The 14664-nt window shown below is 31.7% G+C and overlaps 2 protein-coding genes across 4 annotated transcripts; one reads left to right on the forward strand and one right to left on the reverse strand.

The window, feature by feature from the left end:
- The first annotated feature begins 1225 nt into the window (after positions 1 to 1225).
- On the forward strand, positions 1226 to 2245 carry LOC133694417 (uncharacterized). The gene has a single exon (XM_062115916.1). It carries the CDS (start codon positions 1226 to 1228, stop codon positions 2243 to 2245), a length of 1020 nt encoding a protein of 339 aa, XP_061971900.1.
- A 3410-nt stretch (positions 2246 to 5655) lies between these two features.
- Positions 5656 to 9973, reverse strand: LOC133693686 (peptidyl-prolyl cis-trans isomerase CYP40-like). 3 transcript variants are annotated; one of them, XM_062114956.1, is made up of 10 exons: positions 9683 to 9972; positions 8462 to 8962; positions 8174 to 8261; positions 7981 to 8033; positions 7653 to 7757; positions 6911 to 6986; positions 6511 to 6548; positions 6351 to 6416; positions 6172 to 6266; positions 5656 to 5883 (listed from the first exon to the last, which is right to left on the reverse strand). In XM_062114956.1, the coding sequence occupies exons 1-8, from the start codon at positions 9851 to 9853 to the stop codon at positions 6363 to 6365; spliced, it is 1086 nt and encodes a 361-aa protein (XP_061970940.1). In that variant the 5' UTR covers positions 9854 to 9972; the 3' UTR covers positions 5656 to 5883; positions 6172 to 6266; positions 6351 to 6362. The 3 variants fall into 3 exon arrangements, with proteins under 3 accessions (XP_061970940.1, XP_061970939.1, XP_061970941.1); XM_062114955.1 differs by having other exon boundaries at positions 6343 to 6416; XM_062114957.1 differs by lacking the exons at positions 5656 to 5883; positions 6172 to 6266; positions 6351 to 6416; ... (1 more) ...; positions 6911 to 6986; positions 7981 to 8033 and having other exon boundaries at positions 9683 to 9973.
- Between the last annotated feature and the right edge of the window lie 4691 nt (positions 9974 to 14664).

The raw sequence follows: 14664 nt of genomic DNA on the forward strand, positions 1-14664 counted from the left end.
AAGATATTGAGATTAACATATTATCTAAGCACTCAAAATTTATTAATGAGAGCGTCAGATTTTGGAAAATGGAGTAATTCTTAATTATATCTCGGAAGCTCGCTTCAAATAAGAAGAATACACTACAGAGACTTTAAAGTTTGAACTCCCTGGATAGTCTATCAGCTGCCTTAAACATACAAGGTTAAGAAATTAACTCCAGCATTAGAACAAGAAATGCTAAGAAATTCTTCCGTCAACATTCCACGCCGTCTCGCCGTGACGCACCACAAGAATCTCAGTACAAGTAACAGAACTGTACTAAAAAGAAAACTTTTAATTAATTGAAAGAGAGAGTGAAAAAGATGATGGTGAATGTGCCTGGCATTTAAGTCGGGCATCCATGGAAATAAGCGAGATGTATTGAGAATAAGCTGTGCCTGTGATGGGACAATGCCTTGATTAAGACACGTTAGATCAAGATCTTATCGGAATCCATACTCTTTCTTTCTTAACAGTAAAGGATGAGATAACCTTCAAATTTCTTTGCATCCATGATCTTGAATATTCCATATTCCACCATGAATGTGATGGGGAAAACTTGATCCAGTCCTAAAAGGCCAAGTAGAAACAGAAGATACCAAATGTATTGCATAACATGATAGTATACTTGCTTGCTTTCAATTTAATGGTCGATCAAAAATATATTTTTAAACAAAAAATACTTTAAAAAATAATCATTATTACATTTTCAAAGAGCTCGGGAGATGAAAAATGCAAAAGAAGACCATTTCTGTCAAAGCACACAACACAGTTTTTCCCGGGGTTGTCGATTGTAACATGGCAAATCCAATCAGTTACCTAGCTAAACCTACTCCACAAAAGCATGAAGTAGAAACAAGTAATGTCGCAGAGCAGGTGTAACTTGGTAATAATGCACATAACATTGCAGTCATTAGCACAAAATGTCAACTCTTACCTGCTCCTGCCGAACGACTCGCATGCAAAATCAGCAGACAGGACATTTCCTCCCTCGATGACCGGCAAGAACAAAGAAAAAATGCCTAGGAATTTTAATCGATCTTATCTTGTTCATGAAACACCTAAGTTGTTTTAGAATAACGACAGTGATACCTATACCAACATCATCATTGATGAGATTGAATTTAAACATCAGAAGCAATAATATATGAGCATACATTACTTTGAAAAGCCCGAAACACAGTAGCTTGTCAAAGAAAAAGAAATGGAGGCATATGAAGAAGGGAGAGAGAGCCCCAAGCACAAGACAAGAGATTCAGAGGAGTGCCATGGTGATATAATGCTGGGGAAGATGGAAGAATTGACGAAGATGAAGGAAGAACTGCAGAAAGCAAAAGATGAGGCTATGCAATCATGGTTAGATTCCAGGCCTCTCATCGATGAGCTTGAAAAACTACAATCAGGTCTTGCGAGTGCTAAAAACCGAGCGTCTATGTCTAACATTGTGATCTCGGAGCTTGAATCACAGCTTGAGGCCACCAATGCAGACACCCGATCCAAAATGGAAGAAGAAATCAAGGTCGCAAATATGACCAATGAAATAACTCAGGCTATGGATCATTTGCGTGAAGAATTCAAAAGAATCAAGCTGGAAACAGATGAAGAGCGCAGAGAGAGATCAAAACTGAAACAGGTCCTGAGGCTGAGGAGGCAGACTCTACGAAAGTTGCAACTAACACTTCGATCAGTACAGATAGAATCAGAAGCTTTTGGAGAATCAGCAGCAGCAGCACTTGGGCACATCAAGAGTTGGGAATCAGAGAATAGCAGTGTTCATCTCAGTCAAGAAGAGTATCTTTCCTTAAAGCGAAGAGCCAAAGAAAGGACATCACTTTCTGACTGGCGGATTTCTGTGTCCACGGAACAGAAGTTAGCAGCTGAAGAAAGCCGAAACTTAGCGTCGAGAAGATGGAAAGAAATTCTCTCTGAAAAGAACATGTCATGGAGAAGGAGAATGGAAGATGAAAAGACAAGGGAAGATGGATGCACCAGTAAAGAGGAGGAGGAAGAAGATTCAAGGTCCAAGAAAGTGAAAAGATCAGGAAATGCTTTTCCTAAAGCTCGAACAAAAGCAATTTCTAAATCCAACTCGACTAATCCACCACAAAAAATGAGAGGATCAGCGAGGAAAAGAAATAAAAAGCTACCAAAGAAAAGGAAACTATCCATTTTACAACAAGTAAGGCGTTTTCTAGTACAAAGCATGAGAAAACTCTTTGGATGATTCAGATGGCTATGTGAAGTGGCCAATTACCAGTTTCAGGCAAGAAACAATAAAAAGTAACAACTCTGGCTTGAGAAGCTGGAGTTTTTCTAATCTCCTCCATGACTCTAAAATCTAAATATCCGCAGGTTTAAAAAAGATCCATAAAGCCTGAAAAACAGAGAAAAATAAACATATCTCACTCTGTAAGCAAAATCTGAGCACTCCCTTTTCAGTGCCTGACAGGGAAGGAGAGCAATACTTCCTGATTTAGTAATTCAAAGATATTGGATTCCAGTTCCACATATTTTATAAGCAGAGAGATGGACTCATGCTAGTTGTTTTCATGTTCAAGACTTCAAGCAGTGCATAGAATACAAGTCCTTGTAAGAAGTAAGAGAAAAACAAGAAAGCTAACAATTACCTGCTCCATATTTCCAGATTGCAAGCATAAATTCATACAAGTCACGAGGTGCTTGATACCATCATCAACATTAATTCCACTCTGTTACAGAAGGAGACTTAATGCAGTAAGACTTCGAAGAATGACAGCGGATAATCTACTTCAAAAACTAAATTGTAATCTGGTTTAACAAAATGTACCAGTATAAAAGAAATTTTTTTGTTGTAAGACTTTAAAGGGACTAGAAGTTTTGGTTATGTCCCTGTATTGTATATAAATCTACCATTTATTTAATAAAATAAAATTCATTAAAATTTTTTATTCTAAAATAAATTTCATAACAAACAATCATCCACATCCACGTATAAAATTTCAACATTAAAGCCAAACAATTACACTCTGAATAATCCTGTTACAATCTGTTTTTTTTTTTAATTCAGCATGAGGTATTGATTCCAACCTTATCATATGTCAACAATAAATTCTTGACATATTCATAACCTTAGGATTGTCATGCAACAGCGTGTTGTTAATATGCTTTGCGGTATTCTATTTCTGCTAATTTATTTTGTAGACCTCAAACCGATGTTTAAGACAAGTGTTGCAGGTCACACCTGGAAATAACATTAAGCATCTCCAATGTCAAAGTCATTTTGAAGAACTAAATTGTTAATATAATTTTTTAAATAGTGTAAATATGATCTTCTTTATATGCATTTCAATGAAAAAAAAAGATCATTTTAACAACTCATTTGTATTTTAATATATTTAATATTAATAATTTAGGCTCTTTTGAGAAAATCAATTGAGAAAAGTGGGGGAGATTAAAGAAGGAATCTTTAAATAATTTATTTTAACGCTTTTGGCTCTTGTAGGAATGATTTTTCATTGATAGAAAAGGGATTTTGGCTCTTCATTTAGCTATCTTTAAATTTGAAGTGCAAACAGTTCCATATTTTCCAAGCCAAATTTACTTCTTTTTTTAATCTTGGTTGAGAAACGGGTCCAAAAGCCCATCCGAATCTCTTATCAGGAGTTTGTGTTTAGCCTTGGGTGACACAAGTCCCAAGTTAATGAAGTTCTCCTTTGATTTAACAGGATTTACAAGACACTAGACCTAGCCCGCGCTACACTCAGAGCCTGTTTTTTTTTTTTTTTTTTTTTTTCATAAGCATGTTAAGAAAAAAAAAACAAAGGACTTACATTATAGTTCTAATTGGATTTAATAAATTAGTTTTATTTTAATTAAAGAATAAAAAAAATAGCTAAACCACAATTTTTTTAAAAAATAAACCTCGATAAGTTAAAAAAAAAAACTCGAGTTAATCTGAGATAGCATAATAAAAATATAATTTAGGTGATAAAAGGTGAGTTAACCTGGGTTAATCCGTAAATCTTGTGATCCAGATTATGTGATTGAAATAACTCAAAAAAAAAAATAAAGAAAGCCACTAAGTCAATTTTTTTATATAAAAAAACAATGTCGAACAATGAAATCAAAAAATAAAATAATCCGAAAAAAAGAGGACATAAACTCACATTAACTTTTCAAACTCGTGACCCGGGTTATCAGATCGAAAACACTATACATGAAAAAGCTATGAAACCCAATCCTCGGCAAATCAAAAGATAAAATCAAGAAAAAAAATTATAAAACTAAAGAATCTTAAAAAAATAAAGTAATTAAAAGAACGAGAGTGAAAATAAAAATAAAAAATAATTTAGAGGGCAAGGAAATCTTTTTGAATGGAAGATTAAATTGAAAAGGAAATAAAATCTAACAAAAGGAAAAAAATATCAAAAGAATAAGAACTAAATTAGAAAAAATAATACACTATAAACTTGGATTAAATGATAAGATTGAAAACATCAAAACTTTTACAAACGAGTCAAGAAATAAAAAATAGAAATCAAAAGAAAAAAGACTAGATTGAAAAAACTTATACTAAGACAAATTAGAATTGACAGACTAAATTGAAAACAAATAAAACTTAAATAAAATGATCAAGGATTAAAATTAGAAATCAAAATAATAAAGATGAAAGTTGAAATATCAACAACAAAAAGAACCAACATATATTTTTTGGGTAGTAGAGAGAAGTAAAAGAAAAAAAAATTGATCGATGATAAATCGCCACACCACCGCTGATATGGACCACATTGAGAGAAAGTGGACGCAACAACACATCCAACGACATGGTAGAAAGACATTTTATGTTGTTGGGAGACGCTGGATGCACCGCTCAAAAGGCTCAAGTATCTCATCTACGCTAGGGCATGCACTACGTATACCAACAACTCTGTAGAATTAAATAATATTTAATCGATGTTAAAAGATAAAAATGCTCTTAATTACTCTAATAATTACAAAAAAAAAATAAACCAAAAAACCACTAAACTTATGACTTAAATCTTTTGAATAAAAAAGTATACTTGTCAATTTATTGTACATGAATATATGAAAGACATTCATGCGCCAAATTAGTTTTATAAATTTTTTAATTTGAAAGTAATTAGATTATTTTATTGTGCTTAAAAAACAAAAATACAATTATACAACCGAACAAAATCTTTTAATGACCAATACATCTTGAACAAATACAAGTGGTTTCTTTTTAGGAAGGGCAAAACCATTATAGTGAATAATAAACTGAGTCTTGGTGCACAATATCAAGTTTATATTATATTATTCTCATATTTGTATCTAAAACTAATATTTATATTATCATTCATATTTATACATCATTCATCATGTTTCGAGTACTTACCATTCAAATATATAAAAACATTAATATTGAGGTATGTATATTATATTCAATAACAAACTATGAGTATATAGTAACATTATTAATATTTACATTTCAGGTCTAATTATAATCGGATTTCAAAATTGAGTTTAACGATATCAAAACGAAACAATAACTATATATATATAAAAAAAACTCATTTGTTCAGATCAATTTGGAATTTGTATCCTATCCGTATAATAGTATCTCACAAAAGCAAAATTAGGATCACATGCTGGGAATGACAAACAAAAATCATGCATTTGAAATCAAAATATCCATTGTATAAACTAGACGATTCAATTTGAGCATGTAAAGTAGCAGAGACAAGCTCCGGCCAGTACACAAAGTCTAACCAAAAAACTGAACCATTTAGAGCAAAATCAGTGCCTTTCCAATTTGCCTTCTCAAGGGTAAAAATAAGGCCCTCTCCAGAGATCTGGCAGCTTCATATGTCCTCAAAAGAAAACCTGAAAGGGAGAAATTCATTAGAAGATGAGCACAACTAGCAGACAATTTCCTAGAAAATCCACAATGAGGAAGTGCACAACTTAAGATCTCTTTTCCTTAACCCCGGTTTTGGTTCGTTCTTATAGCAAACCATCATACCTCAAATATCAACATTAAGAATTTCACAAAATAATACATTTAGAAAATGAGTGCAGTCCAAATGAATAACTTGGTATTCTTATTTGCGAACTGGGCCATATTACACAACCTATAAGGAAATTAAATAGCCATAGGCGCAGCATCACTACCTGATGATTACGCAGACAGAGACCCGCAGACCGTTGATTATACAACCTCACATGTGAGAAATCAAAAGTGAACGGACCAAGCAACAGGTAATAACCTGTATTACAAAGCAAGAAATAGTAAGCTAACATCAAAATAATTTATAGTAGAGCAATACAAAGGAAACTACATACCAGGTTACCAGCTGAACACACTATTGAAACATTCTAGCATAGGCCCTTTTCTCCTGATCATGCCTATCAGCAATCTGTAGTATTTTCAACAGAACAAACCTTTAGAAGCAGGAAGAAGGAACATATAACGTTTAGAAAAAGAGACAATACAGCAGACAACTTGTTCACCTTCTTCCTAGCACTGGCAAGCTCTTTCTTTATTCCTCCTGAAATACATAAGAACACATTGTAGGGTGAAGGCAGTAATATTTGCATATTCTTAGAATTCACAGTGACCACGAATTCACTTATCTAGTGTAACAATGAAAGAAAACATGGCAAAAAACACAGCTTGCATTCAACCAACTTTGGTTTTAATAACATTATAAACAGTCCCTTCAGTAACAATAATAGAAAGAAACAATTGATATGATATCATACATTAAGAATGGCAAAAGAATCAATTAAAACAAAAAGCTCCATCATCTCCACCACAATGCTAAGTCTTACCACAAAGCTTCTATAAACAGATCTTGAAAATCTTGTTGATAAGCAATAACTAGAATGCCAAACAAAAAGTATCACTGACCATCATTGGGCTCCAAGTCTAGAGCCTTCTTGAAGCTTGCAACTGCGGCGTCTATGTCATTGAGTGCCATATATGCCTGAGATCCACATGAAACCATTAAACAAATAGTGGTATACACATCAAGAGGTCTCTAATGCTATTGCTGGGATCTAGCTATGATGCTACAATAAACAGTCTGACAAAAGCATCTGATATATCAGACATGCTAAAACCAACTGTGAGATGATGATATTATTTGAACTAAAATCAAGAAATACTTTCTTGTTGAGAAATATGAGAGCATGAAATTAGAATCAATTAAAATACATATTAATCTAAAAGACAAAATTTATGATTTTATTACATGTTAAAATGCTGGTTCTTAAAACTGTATATGCTTCAAATAACATCACACTTGCATTCTGTCCAGTTTTTAGCATGCTTCATTTCAATTATTAATTCATAGTTATGATCCTTAGTTGTTAAATTAGTTCAGATCTACCATTTTGTTTACATTGTTGAGCTTAAACCCTCTTTTCATAGAGAAGAGACAAGGAATTGTGCAATTATCCTAGGAAGTAGCATAATGCAAGTTATCACCGAACAGGAAAGTGGAAGAAAGAAAATTACAAGTCAAAAATAAAAAAAATAAAGGACAAGTTAAATTACTTTGGATCCTAACAATGATGTGAAAATTCCAAGGGATGGAAAAAAAGCATGGAGCACCTCAGAACAAATCTTTTCATAAAGGGAAGATACAAACCTGGCCTTGGCGGAAAAAAGCTTTTGCATTGTCTTCTCCATCACGCATGGCAAAGTCTGTGTCCAATAATGCTCCTTTAATATCTCCAAGCTTCAGTTTACAAGCCTGAGGCAAAAATGTACGATAATCAAGGATGCAAATTAAAAAAGGAGAACATTACAGATGAATGACAAAAAAAGAAAGAAGGAAAGCTACATGTATTAAAAACAAGAATCTAATAGCATTCTTAATAAATTAGAAAGCAAATTTACTACAAAGATCTTTGTCAATTACAAGAACTATAAATGTCCCCGTGAACTGTGACCAGGATAATATTTTCAGAACGTACAGAGCTATTTGTAAATATCTGAGACTTTGTCTTCCTCAGTGATGAGCTCTTCTCTATATAACAAAAAGGAAAAAAGAAAAGAAAAAGAAAACAAGAAGCAGCAGTCACCAAATCATCAGGAGGAATAAAAAAGCTAAAGTAGCAGACTGATAGTGCTAGTTCTCAACATAACAGGAGGGAATGAAGAACGTACCTTCATCAATGTCTTCCTTCTCCCAACAAACATCCAGGTAGCGCAAAGCCTTCCGATACTTTCGAAGAGCCATCTTACAGTCTTGCTTCTGCGGTAGGAACAGGAGTCAACATCTAGTTAAGATCAGAAGTATAATCATACAAGCAAATGGAAATCCAAAGATCAAACTGGCTTAGGAATTCATATTGTAACAAGAAAAAAAAAAAACTCAGTATGTATCTATAAATTATGATTTCATTCAAATGAAACTGATCTAAAACAAGAAAAAAAATTGTGTACATGAGCTACCTTGTACTGTTCGTTTCCAAAAGCTTTGATCGAATCAACTGCCTTCATCCACCAAGAAATCTCCTCTGGCTTCATGTCTAGATCTGCTGGCCAATCAGGATAAGTATCACCGTCTTTAAAGAAGTCAGATATCCCATCGTCCTCTCCTTCAGGAATTTCCCCGCAATCAACAATTACTGTTTCTTGAGAGGGAGAATCACCTCCCTCAGTCACAACATGCTCAATAGAACGAACCACTCCCATTCCTTTGGTTACCTTCCCAAAAACAACATGCTTTCCATCTAGATGAGAAGTTCGAGTGGTTGTGATAAAAAACTGAGATCCATTGGTGTCAGGGCCCATATTAGCCATTGACAACATTCCTTTTCTTTCATGTTTCAACTCAAAGTTTTCATCCTCAAATTTCAATCCATATATAGATTCTCCTCCAGTTCCATCCCCTGCTGATATGTCACCACCTTGTATCATAAAACCTTTGACAACACGATGAAAACGACCCCCCTGAAATTAAACAATAGCCTCCATCAGCAAAACAAAACATGGAATCACAAACAATCTGACTAAAGCAGAGCTTCATAATTAAGCCCATCTGCTATAAGCCAGCAGCCAAAGTTAGGAAGTCATCTCCAAAGTAGATATATCAATTAATAAACTAGGTTACTGCTCAAAGATATGATCTTTCAAAGAAAAAACACCAAACATAGGTGACAATAACTTTCTCCACATCAAAATGTATTAACAGATATCCAAACACATTCAAATTTACAAGTTTGACAAAATCCACAACGCCCCAGGAAGCTAATGCTTTACTGGTGAACAAAATTACATAGACAACAAAAACTCCTTTTTATTGTCATCCGCAAAAAAAGAAAAGAAAAAATCCCTTCACACTAAGAACCACAGCTCTCTTTCTCTCGATACACAATGCACAAACAAAGCTAGAAATATTAAAGCAATAAACATGATAACAAGATAGTATAATCAAGAAAAAACCATTTCTTTTAGCAACAAGCAAGACAGAGAAACAAGAAAATGTTACTTCAAAAGAAAACGAAAGTAAAAGAAAGAAAGAGTAGAAATTTGAAGAAGAAATGTCATTTTCTTTAAACATAAATATCAAGAATTAAGTCAAAAGAAAAGCAAAGGGCAAACACAAAGGAAGTTCAGGGAAGGAAAAGAAAAACAGCAGGGAGTGAAAACAGGGAAGAGTCTGAGTCTGACCTTGTAATGAAGAGGGACACCAGTGTTGGGTCCAATGCCTTTTTCACCAGTGCACAAAGCCCTGAAGTTCTCCGCAGTTTTAGGGACAACATCTTTGTATAACTCCACCACTATTCTCCCTTCTAGCTCTCCTCCTATACTTATATCTAAATAACATCTTGGCTTTGCCATCTCTCTTTCTATCTTTTTTATCTCTCAACTCAAAAACCCTAAAACCCGCTTTCTTATTTTTTTGAACTCTAAAAGAGAAGCGAGCTGTGAAGGGCAGTGCGCTCGTCTCTCAACTCTTTGTATATACGCGGTTCTGTCTCTATCTTTCTTTATTTATTATTATCTATGAGAGTTTTAATTGTGGCCATAGGATTGGGTTGTTGGGCCCATTTAGCTGTGATTTATACGTGAATCGAGACCGTTCGTTGCGCTGCTTGAGTGGGCCAGATTGGCAATGGGAATTACTATCACTTTGTGATTCAACCAGCCATATACGTGGCACAAAGTCTAGTTTGGCGTGCATTCTTATTATTATTAATTAACAAAACATTATAAAAAACCTAAAAAGTGCCGCACAGTAAAAAAAAACATTAAAAGAGGTGGTGCACTCACAATACAGTATTCAATGTAATTGTATTTTTATTTATTTATTATTTATTTTTATGTTTTTTTAATATTAATTTATTAAAAATTAGGTTTTGATGGTGCTTTTACTATGTACTACCTAACAACTTTTTTTTTTTTTAATATTGATAAAGTTGTGTACCATCTCACAACTTTATTCATTGTAATAATATTTTTTTTATTTTTTTTAATTTCATCATTCAACATTTAATTTGTTAAAAATTATGCTTCATAATTTATTGTGATTTATTTTCTATATGATCATTTACCTATATCATGGTTTAATGAGTTAACCCAATTGACTCGTTTTTTTTTAATTTCATACTTCAACATTGAATTGATTAGGAATTAGGTTTCATGATTTGTTTCATTTGTTTTCTATGAGGTTATCACAGGTTTTATGATCTGGGCAGACTCAGGTTGTTTTATTGTATTCTTTTTTAGATTGAGTTTTTTTTTTCAATTCCTTCAATAATTGGTTAATTGAGAATTGAGCTTCATAATTTGTTTCGATTTGCTTTTTATAGGGTTATCTCAGTCTCATAGACCTGAGCCATAATTTGGTATTTTTTTTAATTTCATCCTTTAATATTGGGTTTGATTAGATATTATGCTTCATAATTTGTTTTTGTTTTCTTTTTATAAAGTTATCTCGCTCTCATGACTTAGTTCATAGGTTTAGTAGTTTGGGTAGACTCAAATTGTTTTATTGTGTCATTTTCTTAGATTATTTTTTTTAGTTCCTTCAAGAATTGAGTTTCATAGTTTGTTTTAATTTTTTTTTATGGGTTTGTCCCAATTCCATATACTCGGGTAGCAAGTTTGATAGGTTAACCCGGGTTGATTCGGGTCACTTTTATAGTTTATCTTCTATAAGGTTATTAAGGTCTCATAACCTAGTTTATGGGTTTTGTTATAACCAAATTTTAACCCCTATTTGTTTTTACATATTTCAAAAATTAGAATAAATCCAAAAAATATGTTTTTTCAATAACCTTAGTTAATTTTAATAATTTAAGTTTTTTCATTTTTGTTTATTTTTTATGTGTAAAAAAAATACAAAAAAATATAGTTAGGGTTGAAATTGGCCCAATGATTAAGCATCACAGGAAAAAAAAATGATGTTTGAGAAATTTTAGGGCCATAATTAAGAGTTTTAAATTGAAGAGAAAATTGAGAAAAGGGCTTAGTTTGATTTAATTGGTTAAAAGTGAAAGAAAATTGAATTTCTACAATGATTTTGAAACAACTAGCCAAGTTATAAATTAATGAAGAGCTTAATTGAAGAAAAATAATCAAAACTAGGCATAATTTTGAGAGCCAATGATGAATTTGCAACAAATGATTAAATTTAGAGATCTAAATTGATTCGATTAAGGATGCAATTGAAAAGAAAAAAAAAGTTATGACAAATTCGGTTGAATTGCAAGAATTTGAGAAATAAAAACAAAGTTGGAAAGATTTGAGTTATGGATTAAATTGAGAGAGAATTCAAGATTTAATCTTATTTGAGTAAAGTTGGAAAAAATCCAAGATCCAAGGATTGTAATGAGAAGGATAAAATATTCAAAGGATCAATTGGTTATTTGTATAACTTCATTTCAATCCTATTTGTTTCAACCCAATGCAATTCAATCCATTTAATTCGATTTAAGGCAATTAATTCATTGATTTCAATCCAATTAAGTTCAATTGAACTATTTTAATTCAATTTAGTCCCAAATTAATTCAAACAATTAAACCAGAGAATGGAATCTCCTAATTATAGCTCTTCAAACCAAATTCTTGAGAAATTAAACCGAACATCCTAACAATTAAACCCAAGTTCTCAATCCAATATTTTTAACAAATTCCCGGCAATTAAAACCCTAGATTTCCAGCATTCAAATCCAAACTTTTAGTCTTTTCTCTCCATAAAAAGAAAGAAAGAAAATAGGCAATATAACGAAAAACCAGAAAGGAACCATCTCCAGGAAAACATAGAAGATGGAACACAAAAGATCACCCACCAAGTCTCTCTTTCACCACAATAATCTCTCTCTTTAAATAGTTCATAACCACTTTCCATCTTTCTTGTCTATTCACTTTCAATCCATCTCCACATAAGACCAAAAACCACATAACAATCTACACATAATCTCTTTATCCAACCGACGTTTCCTCCCTCAGCATGATGAACAATTTGAACCACCATCTATGATAGTCATCATCTCTTTGTCATAAACCACCATTTACAACTTATATCTACCAATTCTTCCAACTAAAACCACTTTGAATTAGCCCATTACCCATGGTTAGCCTCTTGACAAGATCAAATGATCGATGTCTTCTTCTAAATACAGAAGTGTCAAAGCAATAAATAATCCGGTAAAACCGGGGTTGATCCATATAGAGGTTAATTATACAAAACCACAAATAATAAAGAGAAACAAAGTTGAAGAGAACTTTGAGATGTGATATTAATATCAAGATTAAACAAAGATAAAATAATTGTCAAGGTTGGAGGATCCATTAGTGATATTTCAAATAAATATAGTCCAAACTCTTTTTATAACTCAACTAGAAACCACACACAAAAAAAGTTCAAATTAGATGATTTATCATTAATGACTCATTTAATTTATTAACATGATCATATTAATTACTTTATTTGAGTAATGCTAATACTTGTAAATATTGTCAAGTTTTTATGGTGTTTACTTATGTCAATAATAAATCGAGTTCCTTTCATAGCATAGATGTCAGTTATCCATACAGTAGGCTATGAAAGAATCAAGTATTTGTTGTGTCATGGGTTGTATATCATGAATCTAGACTCACCATTTAACAAGCATGATATTACGAATGAGTAAAATAACAAATAGGGTATTATAAAACAAGTTAATGACAAACTTTCTTGAATATAAATATTAAAGTCCATGTTGAGTTTGTACTATTCTTATTCTTACACCATTAGTATAACCTTTTCATCTTGGCAAAAATAAACTTAACTAAACATAATGAAGAAGAAAAACATAAATAAACAAGATAAGAACATATCTATGATATAAATTAACTAAGTATAGTAAAGGAAATGATAAACATAAATAAGAGATTAATGAGAATATAATATGAAATAAAACTTCAACATTACAAAAATGCAAAAAACTGAAAGATATAAAAATAGAAAAACAAAAATAGTGAATTAATTAAACTTTGTATGTTAAAGAATGATAAACATGGTTTTAAATTAAAGTGGTTGGCTAAAACAATTGGCATAACAAAGACGAACAATGTCATTTTCCATGTCATAGTTGTTCGATTCGATTTATCAATTTTAGTATAAATTAAATAGGTGACCAATGCTATGTCATAGATTGACCTATTTTTTTTCCAATACGAAAAAAATGCCAAGACAATGTAAAAATTCTTAAAAAACGCAAAAACAAATATGAGATTCTAGTCATTAACTAAATTAGGTTTAATAAGTTTGATTAATTTAATAATATGATTACAAAAAAAGATATCGATAACAAATATAGTGAAAAAAATCAACAATGATTCAATGCAAAAGATAAATGCTGGTCAATATTATAAAGATATATCTTTACAATATTCTTAAAATGTCTCAAAGATCTCATTTGTTAACAAAGTAAAAATTAAAAGAGAACAGAGTAACAAAATAGAAAGAAAAATGAAAAATATTTGAATATCATTTATCAGCAAATAAAATATTGAATGATAAAATTAAAAAGAAAATAATTTTTTTAAAAAAAGAAATTGACCCAAGTCTATGCAAGCCAACATGTTGAATCCGTAACCTATTCGTGAAATCAGGATAACCCTATGGAAAGTAAATTGAATAAAATTATGAAGATCAATTCTCAAACCAACCTAATATTGAAGGGAAAATTGAAAAAAAATAAATGAAAAAAAAGACCTGAGTCAACCTTTGTGAACTCGCCGAATCCATAATACTAGACATGAGATCGACATAACTCAAAAGAAAAGAAAGTTAAAAAATAAAGAATATCAATCTCCAACCAACCTAATATTGAGGGGTGAAATAAAAAATAATTAGAAAAGGACCCAAGAAAGACCAAACCCAACATGGTATAATCTTTTGAACCTGTGACACAGATCATGAGGCCAAATTACACCATAAAAGCCAAACCTGAAAAAAATAGCAATGTCAAATTCCTAACCAACCAAAATAATTAGAGATAAAAATTGAAAAAAAAAACAAATTCAACAACAAAAAAGGATCAAAAAGAAAAAAAAGAATGAAAAAAATGAGGACCAAATTTGACACAAAAAAATAAAATAAAATTATAAGGGATGAAATTGAAAAATAATTTCAATTAAAAAACGATAAGAAAAAACGAATA

The sequence above is a fragment of the Populus nigra genome, chromosome 5 (assembly GCF_951802175.1).
Source record: "Populus nigra chromosome 5, ddPopNigr1.1, whole genome shotgun sequence".
NCBI classification, from domain to species: Eukaryota; Viridiplantae; Streptophyta; class Magnoliopsida; order Malpighiales; family Salicaceae; genus Populus; species Populus nigra.

Excerpts from the sequence above, each read along its gene's own strand:
- LOC133694417 (XM_062115916.1), top strand. The coding sequence starts at position 1,226 with ATGGAGGCATATGAAGAAGGGAGAGAGAGCCCCAAGCACAAGACAAGA.
- LOC133693686 (XM_062114956.1), bottom strand. The coding sequence starts at position 9,853 with ATGGCAAAGCCAAGATGTTATTTAGATATAAGTATAGGAGGAGAGCTA. Across the intron at positions 8,262-8,461 it reads TTGGAAACGAACAGTACAAG|AAGCAAGACTGTAAGATGGC; the intron begins GTAGCTCATGTA and ends TTCCTACCGCAG. Across the intron at positions 6,549-6,910 it reads AGACTTGGAGCCCAATGATG|GAGGAATAAAGAAAGAGCTT; the intron begins GTCAGTGATACT and ends TATGTATTTCAG.